Source organism: Sinocyclocheilus anshuiensis, unplaced genomic scaffold (genome assembly GCF_001515605.1).
Source record: "Sinocyclocheilus anshuiensis isolate Anshui unplaced genomic scaffold, SAMN03320099.WGS_v1.1 scaffold1262, whole genome shotgun sequence".
NCBI classification, from domain to species: Eukaryota; Metazoa; Chordata; class Actinopteri; order Cypriniformes; family Cyprinidae; genus Sinocyclocheilus; species Sinocyclocheilus anshuiensis.
The window spans coordinates 409,241-427,828 of NW_015558617.1; the positions used below are offsets into that span (position 1 = coordinate 409,241).

Consider the following 18,588-nt stretch of genomic DNA (forward strand, 5'->3'; position numbering starts at 1 on the left):
TAAACTGGTTGTTAAAAGTTCAAATGGATTGTGTTATGTTCTGTAATTGCTGTTAATAAATCTGTCAGAAAAAATATGCAAAAGTTTCACCTTGTAGAAAGGTCTAAGGTACAACATATTGGCAGCCTTTTACAAAAATTAACCATGGTTTTATTACAGTAACCACAGTTTACCACAGTATTTGTAGTAAAATTTAATCATTTAAAAGATCAGTTTAGTTTAGAAGTATCGGTATCGATATACAACGATACTGGGCTTGAAAATATCGGTATCGGATCGGAAATTAAATAAGAGGTATCGCCCATCCCTACTGTCTGAACACGAAGCTGTGTGTGTTGTCTGTCTCCCCTCTTCCCCCTCCGCTCGCAGCACACCACGCCCACTTTTTTAGCATTTTTTAAAACTGTGATGAGAACTAACCAGTGCTGAAACGGGGTTTCATGACCCTTTAAATGATAAATAGTTTTCCTCAAAAGAACTTTCCAGTCATTCCTGTAAAGACAAACTTCTGATAGGTCTCTCTCTCTCTCTCTCTCTCTCTCTCTCTCTCTGTCTCTGTGTTTCCCTGCAACAGCTCAAACTCTTACACAACGTGTGAAACTACAGCTCTAAGGCACACACACACACACACACACACAGCTAAACTGTTGTCATATATGTATGCATGCACACATACACATACAATGCATGACATCTGTACAAAACATCAAGATCTATGAATAAAGTTCTATTTCATATCAACACAAAAGACAGCTGTGGATTAACATTTTATTTCAGCCTCATATTCAAACAAGTTTCAGAAAACACCTTCACAAAACACAGAAACTCTACATTTGTCAAGGGAAAGCAAGCTGCTCAATAAATATAAAAAAGCTTTACAAATAAATATCAGCAAACACAATTTGTGAACTCAAAATCAATAAATAGTTCATTATAAATAATAAAAGCAAGTGTTTCACAACATTAAAAACTTTCTTTAAAATGACCAGATTTCACTCATGAAATTCTTATTGCATGGTGTGTCTATAAATAAATGTCCAGCTGATGCCTCCCCTCCTCTCTCTCTCTCTCTCTCTCTCTCTCTCTCTCTCTGTGTCTCTTGCCTTGGGCCATGACAGGATTGGTAACATCACTGCTCCCTTAACGGACTGTGACAAGTGCAGTACCCAGCATTCCCTTTTCTCATCATAATAGAGCAAGAATAAACAAAATAAAGGACCCCCATCTGAAGCTAGCGCATGTACGTGTTCAGCTGGATAGGAGGTTTGAGAGTTATAAATCTTGCATTTGGGTTTGTTAGTGTTTGTACAACAGCATTCCTAAGTGAAATAGTAAAAACGGGGAATTCTCCCTAAATCTTCACAGATAATGGCCACAATGAAACAAGCCACCTCCTTAACTTTTTCCTAATTTTTTAAATTCCTGGTGTAGTTGTATCTTGATGAAATAAAAAAAAAATCCTGCTGTAATGGTAACAGAGATTCACACATTTTTACCAGAAGATATTTGATACACATATACACAAAATTTCACACACATATCATTGAAGACACAAGGGTCATGCAAAGGTTCATCACTGGGTTCAGATAAGAGGAAATTAAATGTTTTGTCTATTTTAAATGAAAATCTCTCATTTTTATCCTGAAATCCCATTAGTTTCTACTTGCTCCACAGTGACTGTGAATGCAAAAAAAAAAACTTTCTTAGGATTAGTCACATCTTAAAATGCTTTTAAATTAAAAACTGCTGTTAAAAGAAAGCTGCATATACTGTATATGCTTGCATATATTGCATTATATTGGTTCTTTGTTGCTGATGTGTCATAAGTTCTTCACATCAGTGTTAAAAAAAAAAGGTTCTTCAGGCTGTAAAACTCAGTTTGGTTATAACTGGAAACTTTATTTTTAATTTATTATTATCTTATTCATTTATTATATTTTTATTTATGTTGATGACAAAAAGCATAAGCAAATATAAAATATTATTATAAAAAGTATATATAAAATTATTAAAAATGTTACAAAATATATACAAATATTTATACCAATATGTGAAATAACAATTGCAGCTACTATATTGCAATTTGTTGAATTTTATTGTTATTTATTATTTTGATGATATAGCACAACTGAAAAATACCTGATAATTTTAATTTGCCAGACCTCATTCACAACAAGGTAGAAACTGTGAAGCAAAACAAATGCAAACTTGTGATTTCAGGATAAAGTTATGAGTACATTACCACAATTATTCACAGACTCTTTTTCCTTCTTTTCCTTTTTTTCCTTCTCTCTCTCTCTCTCTCTCTCTCTCTCACACACACACACACATGTTGCTGTCTGGGATGTCACGTCACTCACGTAAATGTGGATTTCTGCCTTAAAAGAGTTGCTCATTCTTTTGGGTTTACATAGCTTGTTGCTGCTTGCTTAGAAGACTGCCACAGAGCTTTTGAATTAATAATAGCATGAATGCAGAATGCCAAAAGGTTTACAGAGTGCTCTTTGCCACATACAGAACAGGGTCTAGACAACAAAAATGCATGAGATTTAGGCTCCTATAATAAAACAAATTACATTGTAAGGAAAAAAAAATCTGTAGAAAAATGGAAAAGGAACTGGTAGTTTAAGGAAAGTTTATGGACAGTTCTTAAGTCCTACAACACAATACCATGCATTGCTTATTTTAAAATACAAGTAAAACTACTTTAAAAAAGCAATACAAAACATTCCTTCATAGTAACACCCTATTTTACTGACCTCTCCGTTGAATTACATAACTGTTAATAGTTGACTAATACTTAATAGTAGACTATGACTTCTTAAATGTTATAAAGTATGGTGATTTATACTTTAGTTATATTACCTAGTTATATTTCGTATAAATCTGTTCCAATATGATGTTGTTACTCTAGTGACCCTGACTCTATTTGTGCCATTTAAATACTGTAAGGTACTTTTAATAAAAAATAAATAAATAAAGTGGGGCAGTTGTGGCCTAATGGTTAGAGAGTCGGACTTGTAACCCAAAGCTTGTGGGTTTGAGTCTCGGTACCGAGGGATTGTAGGTGGGGGAGTGAATGACCAGCGCTCTCTTCCACCCTCAATACCACGACTGAGGTCAGTGAGACCCTTGAGCAAGGCGCCAAACCCCGAACTGCTCCCTGGGCACTCCTCCGGGTGCGTGTTCACAGTGTGTGTGTTCACTACTCACTGATGTGTGTGTGCACTAGAATGGGTTAAAAGCAGAGCACAAATTCTGAGTATGGGACACCATACTTGGCTAAATGTCACGTGACTTTTTGTGTCTTGTTAGACTTTCAGCAGTCTATTTACTGACTGGTTGTTTATATGCCAATGTTTAACTTTGTTTGGGTGACGTTACAACCATTATCAATCAACACAACATTCTAGCCTCTCTCTCACTCGACAGCCAGAATTTTTTTTACGAAACAGATAATGGTTGCCAGTTCATTGACTGACTGAAAAAGTGTTCATAAGAGTAATTTGCTCACGAATCGGATATCTCAACATGGTCTGTGTTAGTTGGGGGAAAAAACAAATACATTAGTACAGGAAAAATCAAATACAAGATAATAAATATGACAAAATGAATGAAAAGTTTTCTTGAGTGTTGTTAATGGCAAATTAATTTTAAATTATTTTTGTTGCATTTTCAAGTGAGAGAGTTAACTGTCAATTATAATTATAAATACTACTTGCAGAACCTGAATTAAAAAAAAACTTTATTAAAGCTCTTTAAATAACAAACATTGTTTTTTTTAAAAAGCCCACAATAATTCAAAGCTGCATACAAGTAAAAAAAAATACAAATAATTCTGAAATATATTAAATCAAATTATAACTTACATTTTTGCATTTAATTAAATTACACGAGTAAAGTTGAAAGTAATTTAGAGAGTTTTAAGGCACTCATCTTTAAAGGTCCCATATTGTCAAAACTGAAATTTCCTGGCTTTTTTCATGATAACTGAGGTCTAGGTGCTATGTAACTACCATATAAGTTTCAAAACAGTCAGTCCACAGTAAAATTCACACAGCCTGCTTAAAGTTCTAGCTATTTTTGACGAACCCTTGTGACTTCCGTAAAAAGTTGATGTCAGAACTACACAGTCACCGCCTTCAGTCAGCACCCCGAGCACCGCCCACAGTCCCTCACTAGTGATGGGAAGTTCGGTTCTTTTCCGCGAACCGGTTCTTTCGGACAGTTCGATTCACTTTCTGGCACCCAACATCACAACAAGATGATATTTTAAGCTCCTTATGTAGTCGAATCTGCGCTGATTTGAATAGGCCGCCACCAGTTTCCCCTTTGTTTTGCTGCCTCCAGCTAGCGTCGTGACGTCGGCTGACCCTAGTTACCTGTGGTTGGCCTGGCCATGCGTCACTCAGAAAACAACAGGCCAATCAGAAGAGAAGCACATTAATATTAATTATTCAGGCCAAAATTCTCAGCAGAGCTCCTGAGAAAGGAGCTGTAAAAATATATTGAGATGGTTTTTGGTACTTATACCGCAAATATATATTCTTAAGGACATCAAAACCTAAAATAAAACTCCAGAAAGGTGTAAAATATGGGACCTTTAAGGATTGTTTTTTTTTGTTTGTTTAAATGCCACAAAGCTTGTGGCAACTTTAACAAATCTACATTTGTGAAAATAAAACATACCTATAATCAAAATATTATTACACAAAAATTCAACCTCTGTTTTGCACCACGTACCTGAAATGTCAGAGCAGGTGTAGCCAGGACTGGGTTTTTGTGTCAAAGTGTATTCTGCCTGAGAGAGACAGGAGTCAGGAGAGGGTGGAGATACACGCTGCCTTGCAGTACTACGTGGTACAAGTGGATACTCCTTACTGTGGAAAAAGGGTAAAATAGGCATCAGATGCATTGGTTCCTACAGCAGAGGCCCAGACCAAATTTGAGAAATTAGAAAAAAGACGTTTTAAGAAAGAACTCAAAAGATATATTCAGAATACTTCAGAAGCTCAGTCCATCAGGGAACTTTTAGGGGAAGAGTCACAAAGCACTGCCACTACAGTTGATATATCAGGGTGTTAAAAGAGAGAGAGCAGGCTCATGTTTTGTATTGGCACGGTGGGGCGGCGAGGGTAACGGATATCATTTGCACAGTACTGATCGTTTCTAATTAAATTTCTAAGCTAAGAGACAATTACAGTAGCCAAAAATCTTTTCTATATCCCCTTTCCAATCTGACTCATTCCTCTTTCTCTCTGTTTTTCTCACTATCTCTCTCAAAAACGCATTTACTTAGACACACACACATTAGCCCTTCAGTGACCTCTGTGTGACAGTGTGTTGTGCAGCTCTGCTCTTAATATTGTTACACTATAAATATCCCTCTCTTGTGTGTCACATTCAATACTGTCAACATGCAACACAAAGCTTTGACTTTTATTCCTAAACCCTGCTAGTTAAAAGGACAACATATTCTCTGTGTATCTGAAACAACAACATCAGTGGCTATGAGATGCAACACATAATGACATGCAGGCACATAGAACACATAAATGAAGACTGAAAATAATACAGTACATTAGTGATTCATCATTACTTACATACAAACTCATGGTGCTGTTATGATCAACTAAAGTAAAATGTTTGCATGCGTATTAATATGTTTAAAATATGTGTGTTCCACCTTGGTGTACGGGACATGCGATGCAATTCGATATCGTCATTTCCACGGAAACCTTTAGCAAATGGATTATTCTCAATCTTCAGCTGAGTGATCTAAAAAAACAGAGGATTAAAGATGAACACTGCTGCTTTCTGCAAATCTATCCATTTATTTACTATCATAGGGGTCATGCTGCTTACTGTGTGGTTCTGGTAGGAAGTTACAGCGATGAAGGTTGTCTCAGGAAATGAGTGTGTGCAGAAACTTGTATTGCTGGAGCCAAAGCTGTTCCTCTCGTCTGCCTTCACAATGTGCAGGCGAGGCTGGTATTTATGCATGGAATTTAAAATGATCTGCAACAAATAACAGGAAGAGATTTCCTTATCAACACGTTGGTTCCATCGGGGTTTCTGCAGGTTTTATGAGGGCAAGATATTTTAAGACCTTTTTAAGACCAAGCAAAGAAAATATAAAGAACACAATGAGATCTATTAGCAACACTTCAGAGTTTGAAAATACAGCTTCCAATCGACCTCTATTACTTTTTAAATTGGTTTAAAAAAAAATAAAAAATAGGCTAGAATACTTCTTCTCCCAACCTCTGTCCTTCCTCAGAACTTTTGTCTTGTTGTCCAGGGCAAATGTCTAAAGAGTCTTAAATCAAGATACATTTACTTGAGGAGACATGAGATAAGAAATCTTGTTTCTGTAAAATGTATCAAAATTAAGTGTTTATGATTTAAAAAATAATAAAATATCTTCATTTTGCATCTCAAGAAAATGTATCTCGATGTTCAGAAATATGTATTGGAAAACAAGACAAACGTACTGAGGAAGATATTAATTTAGCAATGCATACAACATTGACTTTATGAACTTTAGACTTAATTTAAGTCCTTATTTTATGGAAGGGTGAGTTTTAAGGCCTTTTAAAGACCCAAAGAACCCCTGTTCTATGTCCAGTTCAATCCAACTGAGGTGTAAACCAGTGGAGAGTTTAGTTATGTTCATCAGTAATTTAAATAACCAATTCAATTTGATTGGAAACATCACTGACATGTCCGAAAGGGTCCAGGTGGTTGTTGGTGAGCTTGAGTTTCTGGAAAGAGACGAGCTGTCTCATCCAGTGAGCTCCTGAAGCCGGTGAGTCTGGGTGCACATACAGTCGGCCTGGAATCGCCGGCTCAGCTTTACCACTGATGGACCTGCAGAGCAGATAGGACATGAACGAGTTGGTCCATATAAAGAGATAAGGACTTTCTGTCTGCTCCGCAATTCTGAGATAAAAGTTCAGGTTGCAAAATGCACTTCTGCTTTGGATCCTCCACTCACTGAACAATATTCACTAACCAAGGCTTATAATTGCATTGTTTTTGCATAATTTCACAACATCAACACACAACAGAGTTCATTTCTATTTATGCTATGCATACCTTTCTCTTAGCATTCCTCCATGCATTGATTTAGCTACACCTATCATTTTCATTCAGTCACTTTCAACAGCTCAATAGCCTTCCATACATTGATTCAATCACCAATCAAAATCTTTTGAATAAAATGTCTTCTTAATATTCATTGTTGTAAAAGAATCAAACATCTTTATAAATGTTTACCTTTCTATTAATTTATGTATTTTATTAGCATTATAGTTTATATCAATTATAATTTATTACTTTCTTACCATTTGTTATCTGCAAATTTATACCGATGCTCGTCGGCTGAAATAATGTCCATCAGTAAGATATATTTTGCTTTGGGGTTTAAGCCTGTTACCTTCACTTTGTAGCTGGGAAACATTCGTCTGTAACAGATTAATGATCCATTAGAGAGCCAACAACAATAGTCAAATATAATAATGATAATAATAATAATAATTTTAATACAATGGAGTATTGTCTTGTTTGTCAACATTTTCCTGTTCCATTAAGTCATTGGATGTCATGACAAGAGGTCTTTTTTTGCAATAATGCAATCATTCTAATGTCTATCACACATAATTAGAGATATTAATTGTTTATCTTTTTTTTTTTTTTTTTTTTTTAAAGTGACCCACTAGTTAAAAACACAAGCAAAATGGGAATAGATTTATTTGGAAATAAATCAAACCAAAAATATCCTAATACAGCCAGCATGTTTGAATATGATGGCAAATTGTGCCCTGTTTCTCACTTTTGTCCTCCAGGGGCCATTTTGCTCCCGCCTGGGGAATTTTGGGTTGAAAATAGTTTGGATCCACGAATATTCAATAAAAAGAAATATATTTTCGATCTTCATACATTGTGGGGTAGAAAAAAATGAAAAAAGTGTCACTCACCGGCCAGCTTTGGTGATGATCATCTCCGTGGTGACATCATGAAATTTTGCCCACAGATCTCTCTCGTGCAAATAAACTTTAATCCCCTCCATACTCTGCGCGCGAGGGTCGGCAAAAAGAGGGGGGAGAAATGCAAATTACTGCTGATTCTTTAATTTTTTTTCCTGCCTAAATACGTTGACAAATACAAACAATATAGTAACATAATAATTAAATAAAGAATTATTATTATTTTTTTACCAGTGTTTTTCTATTAGTCCATACGAATCATAATTGTGAAAATAGTCGAGACCGGTTGTTAATAATATTGAATTTGAAAGCAAATTAAAAAGATTCGCGTGTACATTTTGGAGACAGAGGAAATGATCTAAATACACTACGTAGGCTAACATAAATAATGCACTCCTGTATTGAATCCTGAGTATGATGCTACAAAATGGTCTATTTGCTTGTTATATAAACATTATTAATTTATTTGCAAATATGCCATCTTCCTAGTGAATTTCCAATGTGCAATTAATAATTCCACTTAAAATAAACTAGACAGACAGCATAATAATAATAATAATAATAATAATAATAATAATAGGCTAATAATAATAATAATACAATTATTACAATACAATAATAGCCTAAACAAATACTGACAAAAATCTGACAGCAGAATTTTGGCCTCGCATTCTCGGGTAGGCTGCATGTGCACAGTTATGGCTGACCTGTTGGGAGAGCTGAGTTTGCAGTGGCGGCGACCCGGTTTTGCACCGACCGTGATGTCCGGAATCTTTATCCTTCTCGAATTCCATCGCTGGAGAATTGCCGCCGGAACATGACTGTTGAGATCCGAACTCTAAATTCGCCATATCCCCGTTTGAGTTGAATTACGGTGAACTAAAAGATGCGCAATGGAAAATAGTATAAATATTTTCACCAGGTGATCTCCAGAATTAAATAAAAATAAAAAATCCACACAAACTGTAATCAATTAATTTCTTCAAATGATTGTGTAACTAACAAAGTAATAGATAATATAGCCTATATTTTGCCTTGATACAATTATTTGCTGTTTCGCGTTTTCAGCTATTTTTGCGTTCGATGGAGAGAATTTTAGGACAGAACGCTTTAGTTGTTAATGTAAAACATTTATTGCATTTATTACATCTATTATATGTATAGGCTATGCCGGCTATCGGAAATTCTCGACTTGCCGGCTTCTAACTATCTTCATTTATTCCAACAGAATCGAATAACTTATTTACACTTTATATTTTCCTCGCATATACTTGGATTTTTGTTGTCTCTTACCTCATTGTTTTCCGAAAAAGACCAGACGTAATTTTAAATTCGTCCCGACTGATTTGTTAGGCTATTTCTCCAAAAGGCCTATACTTTGTAACCTAACTGAATACAAATAAAAATATCTGCAAAAATAGTTCAGAGCGTTTTAATTGTGATTTTCCTCTCTTCTCAAACCCGTTTGCCTTCTGCCGTGTCTCTTTCTCCCTCCACCCATTCCCTGTCTCCCATTAGCGTGATGCCTTCTATGTCGTCACACACCTTTTTCATTCACACACTCGTGACACGCCAGGTCCAAACTCACACACGGCGACAAAATTCACCGCAAACGCCCACATCGCGCGAACACCTCTTCTCCTCCCAGATAAATATGCTTGTTCCTGTGCTTTCCAACTACAAATACAAAATTGAGGAGCCACCCTAAATAGCGTAAGAAGAGAAATTCGTAGTACTCACATATCTGGTGCAGAATTTATGCTCAGACTCCAAACTGTTCGGTAAATAATCAGCGATTGTCCGTCAACATCGCGACGGCTGCGCGCTGCGGGGTTAAAAGTTGAGGAGGTCGAAAGGAGGTAACTAGGCGAGCCCGAGCGCTCTGTCCTCTCTCTCTTTCACCGCGCGAGTCCGTTTGTATTTGTTTGCTGGTGACAGAAAACAACATTCCCTCAGTAATAACTTTTTTATTTTGCAAATTATTTTGGAAATATTGCTTGATTTATTTAATGAACGACCCTTGTGACCAAGCACGCGCGTTCTCTGTCACTCATATACGCTACTCCACATTACTTCAAAACAGGCTTCCATAAATAAGACAAGTGGATGATAACAGGATAGCTCGCAGTGCGGAGCCGTGGGAACATTGCTAGTTAAGATAAGACGGTAACCCCGCAATGGTGTCGCGTGATAAAGTCAGGACAGACAGCACGGTGAACGCGAGCTCGACGCTGTGCTCGAGACACGTCGGTATTCGGATAAGGGTCTGCTTAATGTGACTCTGACAAAAGGCACGATCATTTAGCGAATCCGTTTCCTCACAATTACTTAAATATGAACGCCTTTATTATTGTTTCTGTTGAGTGACGGATAGGTAAATGTATATCTCTTCGGATTCAAACCATTTGCAATAATTTTCTAAACGTCACCTGTGTTTACCGATATTGGTAATGTCTTTAAAGTACGTTAAAACATTAAAAACAACGTTTTTAAATTACGGAATTAATTATTCTTATTTTACGAAAAAGTCTGCCTTAAAAACTGTAAAACTAATAAATTGCGCCACCTAACTAGTGCGCTAATGTATTACCACAGTGTTACTACAGTTTATAAACGTTTAAATCCGTGTGATATGGAAATATCAAATTAAATATTTCCAAACTAAATATGTGGCATGTTTTCGAATTTATGAATTAAGAAAGGCAATTTAAAATACTGATTAAAATATATTAAAAACTGTACATAAATAATTAAAATAAAATACATGAAACATCTCAATGCGAAAAAAAGATAATTATGAAATTGTATAAAAATGGAACAATTAGACCACAAACGGGTGTGCAGTTTATACATGAAATACTTTACTCATCATTCTGCATTCAGATGAGATACAATCGTCAGCATTTTTCTCCTTCATTAAGGCAAATGGCATAGACCTATCAAATCAAGCTCGGTCATCTCACTTACTGCTCCAGTGTAAGCTGTTAAGTGTATTATCTCAGTTCTCGCTTAAGTAGCATGGAAAAAGAAACGTACTCAAACCAAACACACTGACCCACACAGTTATAAGCAAGAAACAACAAAAATATAATTCAACAAGCTGATTGTTTGGGCCAATTCTACAGTAGCCACTTAATTAGGACTTAGGTGTGTGTTCAGTCAAATCTAAAGGGAACTTCACAGATCTGTGTTTAAGCTAGGGGTGTGCGATATATATCGTCTGCGATAATATCGTAATTGTTGTTTTAACGATGTGCGATTTGACATTATCGAGTATTTTGCAAATAATTATCGTCTAATTATCGTTATCGATAAAATCCCAGATATCATTTTTTGTCAATATCGCACACCCCTAGTTCAAGCAGTCAAAAACGCTGCGTAACTGTAAACATGAACATAGATATAAAAGAAATATTTTATCACAACTTAAAAATGTGACCTAATTTTTCCACCAAGATCTTGGTTTTCATCCTGTCAAAAGACCCTGAAGAGATGAAAATTAATAAAGTAATGCAGAAAAAAAAAATCAACCTAAAACTGAAACCTGAGAAGAGAAACAAAAGAAAAAAAAAATTCAGCTGCCATAACAATGGCAATCTAAAGGGGCTTAACCCATATTCTATTTCAATCTACCACATGTTAGTAATTAGATTCTATAACAAAATTAAAGTGTTACAAAAGTCATAAACATCTATCGTACCTTTAAGTTACACAAACTTCAGAGTTAAAACATTAAAAAAATTCCAGTATTACAGGAGATTTTCCATTATAAGCAGGGGTTGTTGTCTCATTGGTTTTAAATGGTTTCTAAGGCGGAAATAACAGACAGCAACGTTCAAGTGAATCCTCAGTCTAACATGCAGGTAACATTTATATACCATAGAGTGATGGGTGAAATATAGTGAGTGAAGAGTGAATGGAAATCACGATGATAGGAGTTGTTACATATCACAATACTCTTGGAAAAAAGGTAAGTCAGCACATGCAACAGAAAGAGGGAGCTGTGTGTTGCACAAAGGGTTTTCATTCACTGTCCAGAATATGTCTTCAGTTAAATGGTGCATGTATGAGACTCTTACAAAGGAACATGGCTTAACAGAGCCAGCAATGGTTCTCCATCATATGAGTTTGTACACAGTGATGGCATGCGTGAAGACATGTTGTTTGTGCGTGTGTGTATATGTTATAAGGGGACATGACTAAACAAGTATGAAACTGACTCCCCATTATGCGTTCGCCTAATAGCTTCAGCCAGGATCATAGAAATGTCGATCACCTGGAGAGGGAAAGAGAAATAAATTAGTTAACATGCTCTGGGCGAAAAAACTGATCTGAAAAACAACCAAATCAGATATAATATTCCAGAAGGTAATACCAGATTACAGTTCAAAAGTTTGGAGTTAGCAAACTTATTTATTTAATTTTATTTAGCAAGAATGCAAAAAATTGCTGTCCTTTTGAACGTTCTATTAATCAAAAAAAATTCTGGAAAAAAAAGGCATCACCATTTCCACTAAAATAGCACAACTGTTTTCAACATATATGATAGCAATAAGAAGTTTCTTGCGCACCAAATCAGCATAAAAAATGATTTCTGAAGCATCATGTGACACTGAAGACTGAAGTAATGGATTATTATTTTTAAATATATTAAAATAAAATAGTTACTTTAAAATCTGATAATATTTAACAATATTCCTGTTTTTAGTGTATTTTTGATAAAATAGTATGTTTAACTATAATGTTTAACTATAATTTTTTTATTTATATATATATATATATATATATATATATTATACTATATAAGAGTTTAATATCTTAAATGCTTTTCAATTTACTGAAAACAGAAATAGATTAAAAAGAATTATTCAAAAATTATGACCCAGCCTTAAACCACAACATCATTCTCTATAAGATAAATGTCTGTGCCTGAATCTTGTTGCAGTGTTTGATTTTGTCCTCCTGTGGAATTGTGTTGGTGACCACAACTGCCTCGAAGTTGGCATTATTGATACGAGAAATGGCTGGCCCAGAGAAGATGCCATGAGTCAAGATGGCGTACACTTTAGTGGCTCCCGCAGACACCAATCTGATAGAGGACAGAGACACACAAGCAATTAAACACAGAAGCATGAGGCCTGACAGCTTACCAGGATAATCATGAAAGCGCATATTTGTTTGAGCATGAAAGTGATTGTGTATCATGCATGTCCTCACTTGTCAGCCGCGTGACATACTGTCCCACACGTGTCTGCCATGTCGTCTACTAAAATCGCCACTCGGTCCTTCACGTCCCCAACCAACACCATACGATCCACCTCATTGGCCTTTTTCCGCTCCTTATGGATTAGGGCAAAGTCCACATTCAGGCGGTCTGCGATGGATGTCACTCTGATAAAATGAGCACATAATTCTTAAGTAACATTCTGTACAACAGTGGGAAATGACCATGGATGCATTCAGGCTTCTCTGCAAGCGTCACAATCACACACCACAGAGAAGCCACATGCACAAAAGTTACAGTAAAAACAAGTACAAACACCAGTGTGCATAAGCTCACTCACTCAAGTGTCTTAAGATGTTACAAAAGGGGGCACTGTAGTCAGTCCATTTCTCAAGAAACAAATCACATGATGTAATCAGCATGATTAAATTAGCCCAGCTTAAAAAGACTTCAAACTGATTAAAAAAAAAAATAAAAAAAAAGGCCCACCACTATAATGTACAGCTAAAGGTTTAGGCCAAGCCATCCACTGTTAGCCAAGTCACACACTCACACGTAACCACAAAAAAACTGACATTTCCTTACTCTCCACACCTAAAAGAGTAAAACACACTCATTTCCATCGTCTTCAATAGCCTGATCAACATTACAAACTGCAATTCTCCAGGTTTAACAACCTGAAATGGTTATGCTGCTATGAAATCAAATGATTTCAAAAATTAAAAATTTAAAAATTAGGCCACTTTTTTAAACTGGTGATAAAATGTTTTATATATATGGAATTGTTTAAAGATTTAATATCTATGAATAATTTTTCATCATAATACGTTTATAAGCCCACCTAGAGTAAATGAATTTTGTGTATGTGGTGTATCAAGTGTTCCTTCATTTTTTTTGTAAATTAAAAAAAAAAAAAAAAAAACATATTGATGAACCATGATTAGGTCGTAAAAACCTTTGTAAACACGTATCACACACATTCGTGTGTACGTACGGCTAGTGAATGAGACCCAGTGTTTTGAGAAACCGAAAAGGAAAGAAAGCACACCTCTTGGCTCCACCAGCATCAGGAGAAACAATGGTGCAATTCTTCCATTCATTGATATTTTCTTTTATCCATTTGAGGACTGCCGGCTCAGCGTACAAGTTATCAACTGGGATGTCAAAGAACCCCTAAAAACAGAAAACAGATAAAACACATTCACTCGAAATCATACCATTAAAAAAACGTCACCGTCCAAGTCTCATAACTATAAAATGCTGAAGAAATTTAAGGCCCACCCAGTTTTATTCAGGCCTGACTGTAGGGTTATGCCAGTCATCTCTGTTCGTGAGAGATACGGGTGTTTTGAGCGTGTTTGGAGGAAAGGCGATGCACAGTGTGTACCTGAATTTGAGATGCATGTAGGTCCATGGTGATGATGTGGTCTGCTCCGGCTACAGACAGCATGTTGGCAACAAGCTTGGCTGAGATTGGAGCCCGACTCTACAGACAAAATACTCACTCATGAACAGGTAGCATCACAACTACTAACCAGATACACATTAACAGGACAATAGAGAAGGGCTAAGCAAGCATAATTAGCCATACCTTGTAAGTTGCCAAGGGGCCAGAAAACACAAACTGATACCACAGAAGAAAGACTTACAGAAAGTAGCCCACATTGATCCACCAACAGTGATGCGGTTAATGTATGATTAACTGTTTGTACGTGTTAAAAGGCAAGCTGTTCCTCACCCCCACCTTGTCCTTCTTGTCCTGCCGAGCGTAGGGGAAACAAGGAATAACCGCCGTGACTCTGGACGCTGATGCAATCTTACAGGCATTGATCATGATCAGCAGCTCCATAAGATTGTCGTTTATTTCGCCACAGCCACTCTGGACAATATAGACATCTTCTCCACGCACACTCTCTCCTATCTCTACACTACACACACACAGACAGACAAAAACACACATAAACAAGGTTGAGTCTCAGTCACTAAAGATAGTGCACTATAAATCTATGCTTGTCTGCCTGATTAGAGGGGTGTATCTGATTTGAGCTGATATTTAATATGGTCACCACTGGGGATCAGACGGTGTTAACCATTGAAAAGCAAACTGAAACTATTGCGTCAAGAACCTGACTGCATTTATCACATATCAGCTGCAGATAAAGAGCGAGAGACACATTTTATCTTTTAGGGTCACAAGCCTTCCACTCAACTTGAGTTAAATGTCAATTATATAAACACAGACACCAGGGCCAACATTATTTTTTCATCTCAAAACATAAAAGTGGCTGTGTACCCGCATATTCCTTCCTTTTTGTTACGTCTTATACGCACAGAAGTATAACTACTACTATTAAAAATAACTACAAATAATAATAACGCAGCAGCACTTCACGAGAGTACATTTAATAGCATTCGTGGCAGAGGAGGCCAGACAGAAAATTTAAAATTAGCATTAGCGGCCCCAGAGTCACATGCTTAATGCAGGTGGATGCTGGGAAATTGAGTCGGCTGCCTGTATGAGGCTCATTGCGCCAGATGACAACTTCCAATTCATAAAACTACAAACTAAAAAAAAAAACATGGTTACCATGTGTTTACCATTTCGTGTACCCTAGCCAAAACATTCCGGGAAAGCATGCAATTCTGACTCTAAATAACTCACCAGGTTTCCTGATTGCTGAATTTTTTAGTGACCACTTTCCCCAGTTCAAGTCCCAGTCGGTCCGCGATCTTCTGCGACAGATCCGGATGCGAACTGCCAGAAAATATCTTAATGTTTGGCATTCTGGGCTGATCCGTGGTGCCTATAGTGTCGGGGGGTGATAAGCTAAAACGACCTCTTCTAAATCAGTGTTAAAGAAGCGCCATGTGCCTGGTGCCGGTTGTCTACTCTGATTCGGGTCCGTCCGCGCAGCAAATCCACTATGTGCCATCGTAGCCCCGCCCACTTCAGTGTTAAACACGCCCATAAACTGCGGCGCGCGTCAATTTCGGGGCTATGATTGGACATATGTCTGGGGGCTGGATGACTGGCAGCTAAACAAACATATATGCGCAACACACTTTATGATGTTCCAGTTTACAGTTTCAACGAAGCGTTCCAGCGTTTCACTTCACTTGGTTTCACTTCGTTCGTGCACACTCGGTCAAAAATTACATTGTGATGAATTTAGTTTCAGATAGGGGGTTTTCAACCTTTATTACATTGGGACCGCCAAATAGTCTCTCAGCCAACTAGATTTTCTCGATAACCTTTTGAAATCACTTAAATTAAGAACGATATAACTACATTATATAAAGCTTAACATATCGTTAGTTAGAGACCAGTTAATACATAGAAATGTCCTAAGTTATATTATTTCAATAGGCTTTTATTAAAACTGTCTTGTGTATCACATATACAGTTTAAATATAAACAGACATTTGCAATGACCTCATTTTGCAATGACCCTATGCTTCATAAATCATGTAAATTATGTTTCCAGTGCAGCTGGTTTATCTAGTTTTTTAGTTAAACGATCTGGTTGCAATAGTAAATAGTGCACTCTAGTGGTAGAAGAGGAGTCGCCTTGTCCGTGTTCCTACACTGTAAAAAATGTTCACCCCTTTCAACTTAAAAACGTAAGTTTTGTGGCTGCCTTAAAATTTTGAGTTAAATCAACTTAAAAGTACAAGTCATTTCAACTCACTAATTTAAATCTTGCCTAGTGCTGAATTGTTTTATTGAAGTTCATTTGACTTTACAATATTTGCTGTTTCAACTTAAGTTCAAAATTTTACCTCATGAGAAACAACCACTGAGAAAAGCTTGAAAAAAACACACATACATGTCCATTACAGTCCTTTTTTTTTCTTGAACATTTAAAAGGAGAAAGGTGTCCTGCAGTGCACCATCGTAGTCTTCGTATTAGGAGGACAGCTTGCACGCCCTTCTTGTGTGTATGAAGTGTCTCACCATGACCCTTTAAAATCAGAAAATAACAGTACAAATTACTAACAGTTGGTTATTCTATATACAATACACATTGACAGACTTCAATATACACAAATTAATTAAACATTAATTAAACACAAAAAAGTGATTGTTTAAAGCAGGGGTATCGAATCCTGCTCTGCGGGTCACTGTCCTGCAGAGTTTAGCTCCATCCTTAATTAAATACATCTGAATCCGTTAACTAAGGTCTTACTAGGCATACCAGAAACTTCCAGGTAAGTTGTAGCTAAATTCTGCAGAAGAGTGGACATCCAGGACCGAGTTTAGACACCTCTGGTTTAAAGTTTCCCTATGCTGCTTTTGTGAGTAATAGGAATGTAACAATGTACTTAAAGTCGGTTGAAAACCTAAAAAAAATATTAAGATGGATGGTGATCCTCACTATAATGTGCTCAGTCATAGCCTACAAAGGGAGGTAAACGGGAAATTTTTTGTTACTTGCTAATTACAGTTAAGCCCAAAGATGTAAGCTACACAACACTTTTACAGACTTTTTGTTCATGATTAAAATATGACCGATTCATACAACATAATGCATTTGTTTGCATTTACTGTTACCTGTAATCTGTTACCAGTAAGCAATTTGCAATCGTAAAACAAAATTATATATAAAATATATGAATCATACAACATAATGCATTTGTTTGCATTTACTGTTACCTGTAATCTGTTACCAGAAAGCAATTTGCAGTCGTAAAACAAAATTATAAATAAAATATATGATGATGGCCAATAAAATAACAAATGGCACAGAAAGCGAGCTTGTGAGGAACAGATGTAACGTTAGGCCTACAGTGCGACGGCGGTAAAGTTAGTTTGACGTTTGACATTCATTAGACATTTGTTTTTTTTGCCAATTAAACTCTTTGCAGCTTTTATGTTTTGAGCCCAAACTAACTCAGATAGACAAGCACAAGGCTTGTTTTTTCAGATTATGCCTTTACTGCTTTTATATATAGTACTGAAACCATATTATTTTCATATGTTTTATATACTGTACCCACTTAAATTAATTAAACTCTGACACCGTTTGAAATAAAGGTATCAACCAACTGTAAAATATTCCGAATATTATTCCATTTAATGCACAAATAAATAAAAAATCTGAAAAACGAATCTTGTGCATTATAGTGAATCATATTTAGAGATTTTTTCAGTTGGTTTGATAGATTTATCTCAAACTGTGTCAGAGTTTAATTAAATTAAGTTAGTACAGTATATAAAACATATGAAAAATATGGATTCAGTACTGTATAAAAAAAGCAACAAAGGCATAATCTGAAAAAACAAGCCTTGTGCATTATAGGGAATAATATTCTGAATATTTTACAGTTGGTTTGATAGCTTTATCTGAAACGGTGTCAGAGTTTAATTAATTTAAG

General features: G+C 36.1%; 2 protein-coding genes across 3 annotated transcripts; both read right to left on the bottom strand.

Moving 5' to 3' along the window:
• Positions 1 to 4,457: 4,457 nt before the first annotated feature.
• On the bottom strand, positions 4,458 to 10,375 carry LOC107680353 (T-box transcription factor TBX5-A-like). Its single transcript, XM_016476212.1, has 9 exons — positions 9,729 to 10,375; positions 8,696 to 8,867; positions 7,980 to 8,074; positions 7,347 to 7,466; positions 6,723 to 6,870; positions 5,866 to 6,018; positions 5,687 to 5,778; positions 4,744 to 4,880; positions 4,458 to 4,483 (listed from the first exon to the last, which is right to left on the bottom strand). The coding sequence occupies exons 2-9, from the start codon at positions 8,837 to 8,839 to the stop codon at positions 4,458 to 4,460; spliced, it is 915 nt and encodes a 304-aa protein (XP_016331698.1). The 5' UTR covers positions 8,840 to 8,867; positions 9,729 to 10,375.
• A 969-nt stretch (positions 10,376 to 11,344) lies between these two features.
• Positions 11,345 to 16,165, bottom strand: LOC107680398 (ribose-phosphate pyrophosphokinase 1-like). Of its 2 annotated transcripts, none has more exons than XM_016476279.1 (7): positions 15,875 to 16,165; positions 14,957 to 15,140; positions 14,600 to 14,698; positions 14,261 to 14,385; positions 13,206 to 13,379; positions 12,918 to 13,077; positions 11,345 to 12,264 (listed from the first exon to the last, which is right to left on the bottom strand). In XM_016476279.1, the coding sequence occupies exons 1-7, from the start codon at positions 15,994 to 15,996 to the stop codon at positions 12,172 to 12,174; spliced, it is 957 nt and encodes a 318-aa protein (XP_016331765.1). In that variant the 5' UTR covers positions 15,997 to 16,165; the 3' UTR covers positions 11,345 to 12,171. The 2 variants fall into 2 exon arrangements, with proteins under 2 accessions (XP_016331765.1, XP_016331764.1); XM_016476278.1 differs by having other exon boundaries at positions 14,951 to 15,140.
• Between the last annotated feature and the right edge of the window lie 2,423 nt (positions 16,166 to 18,588).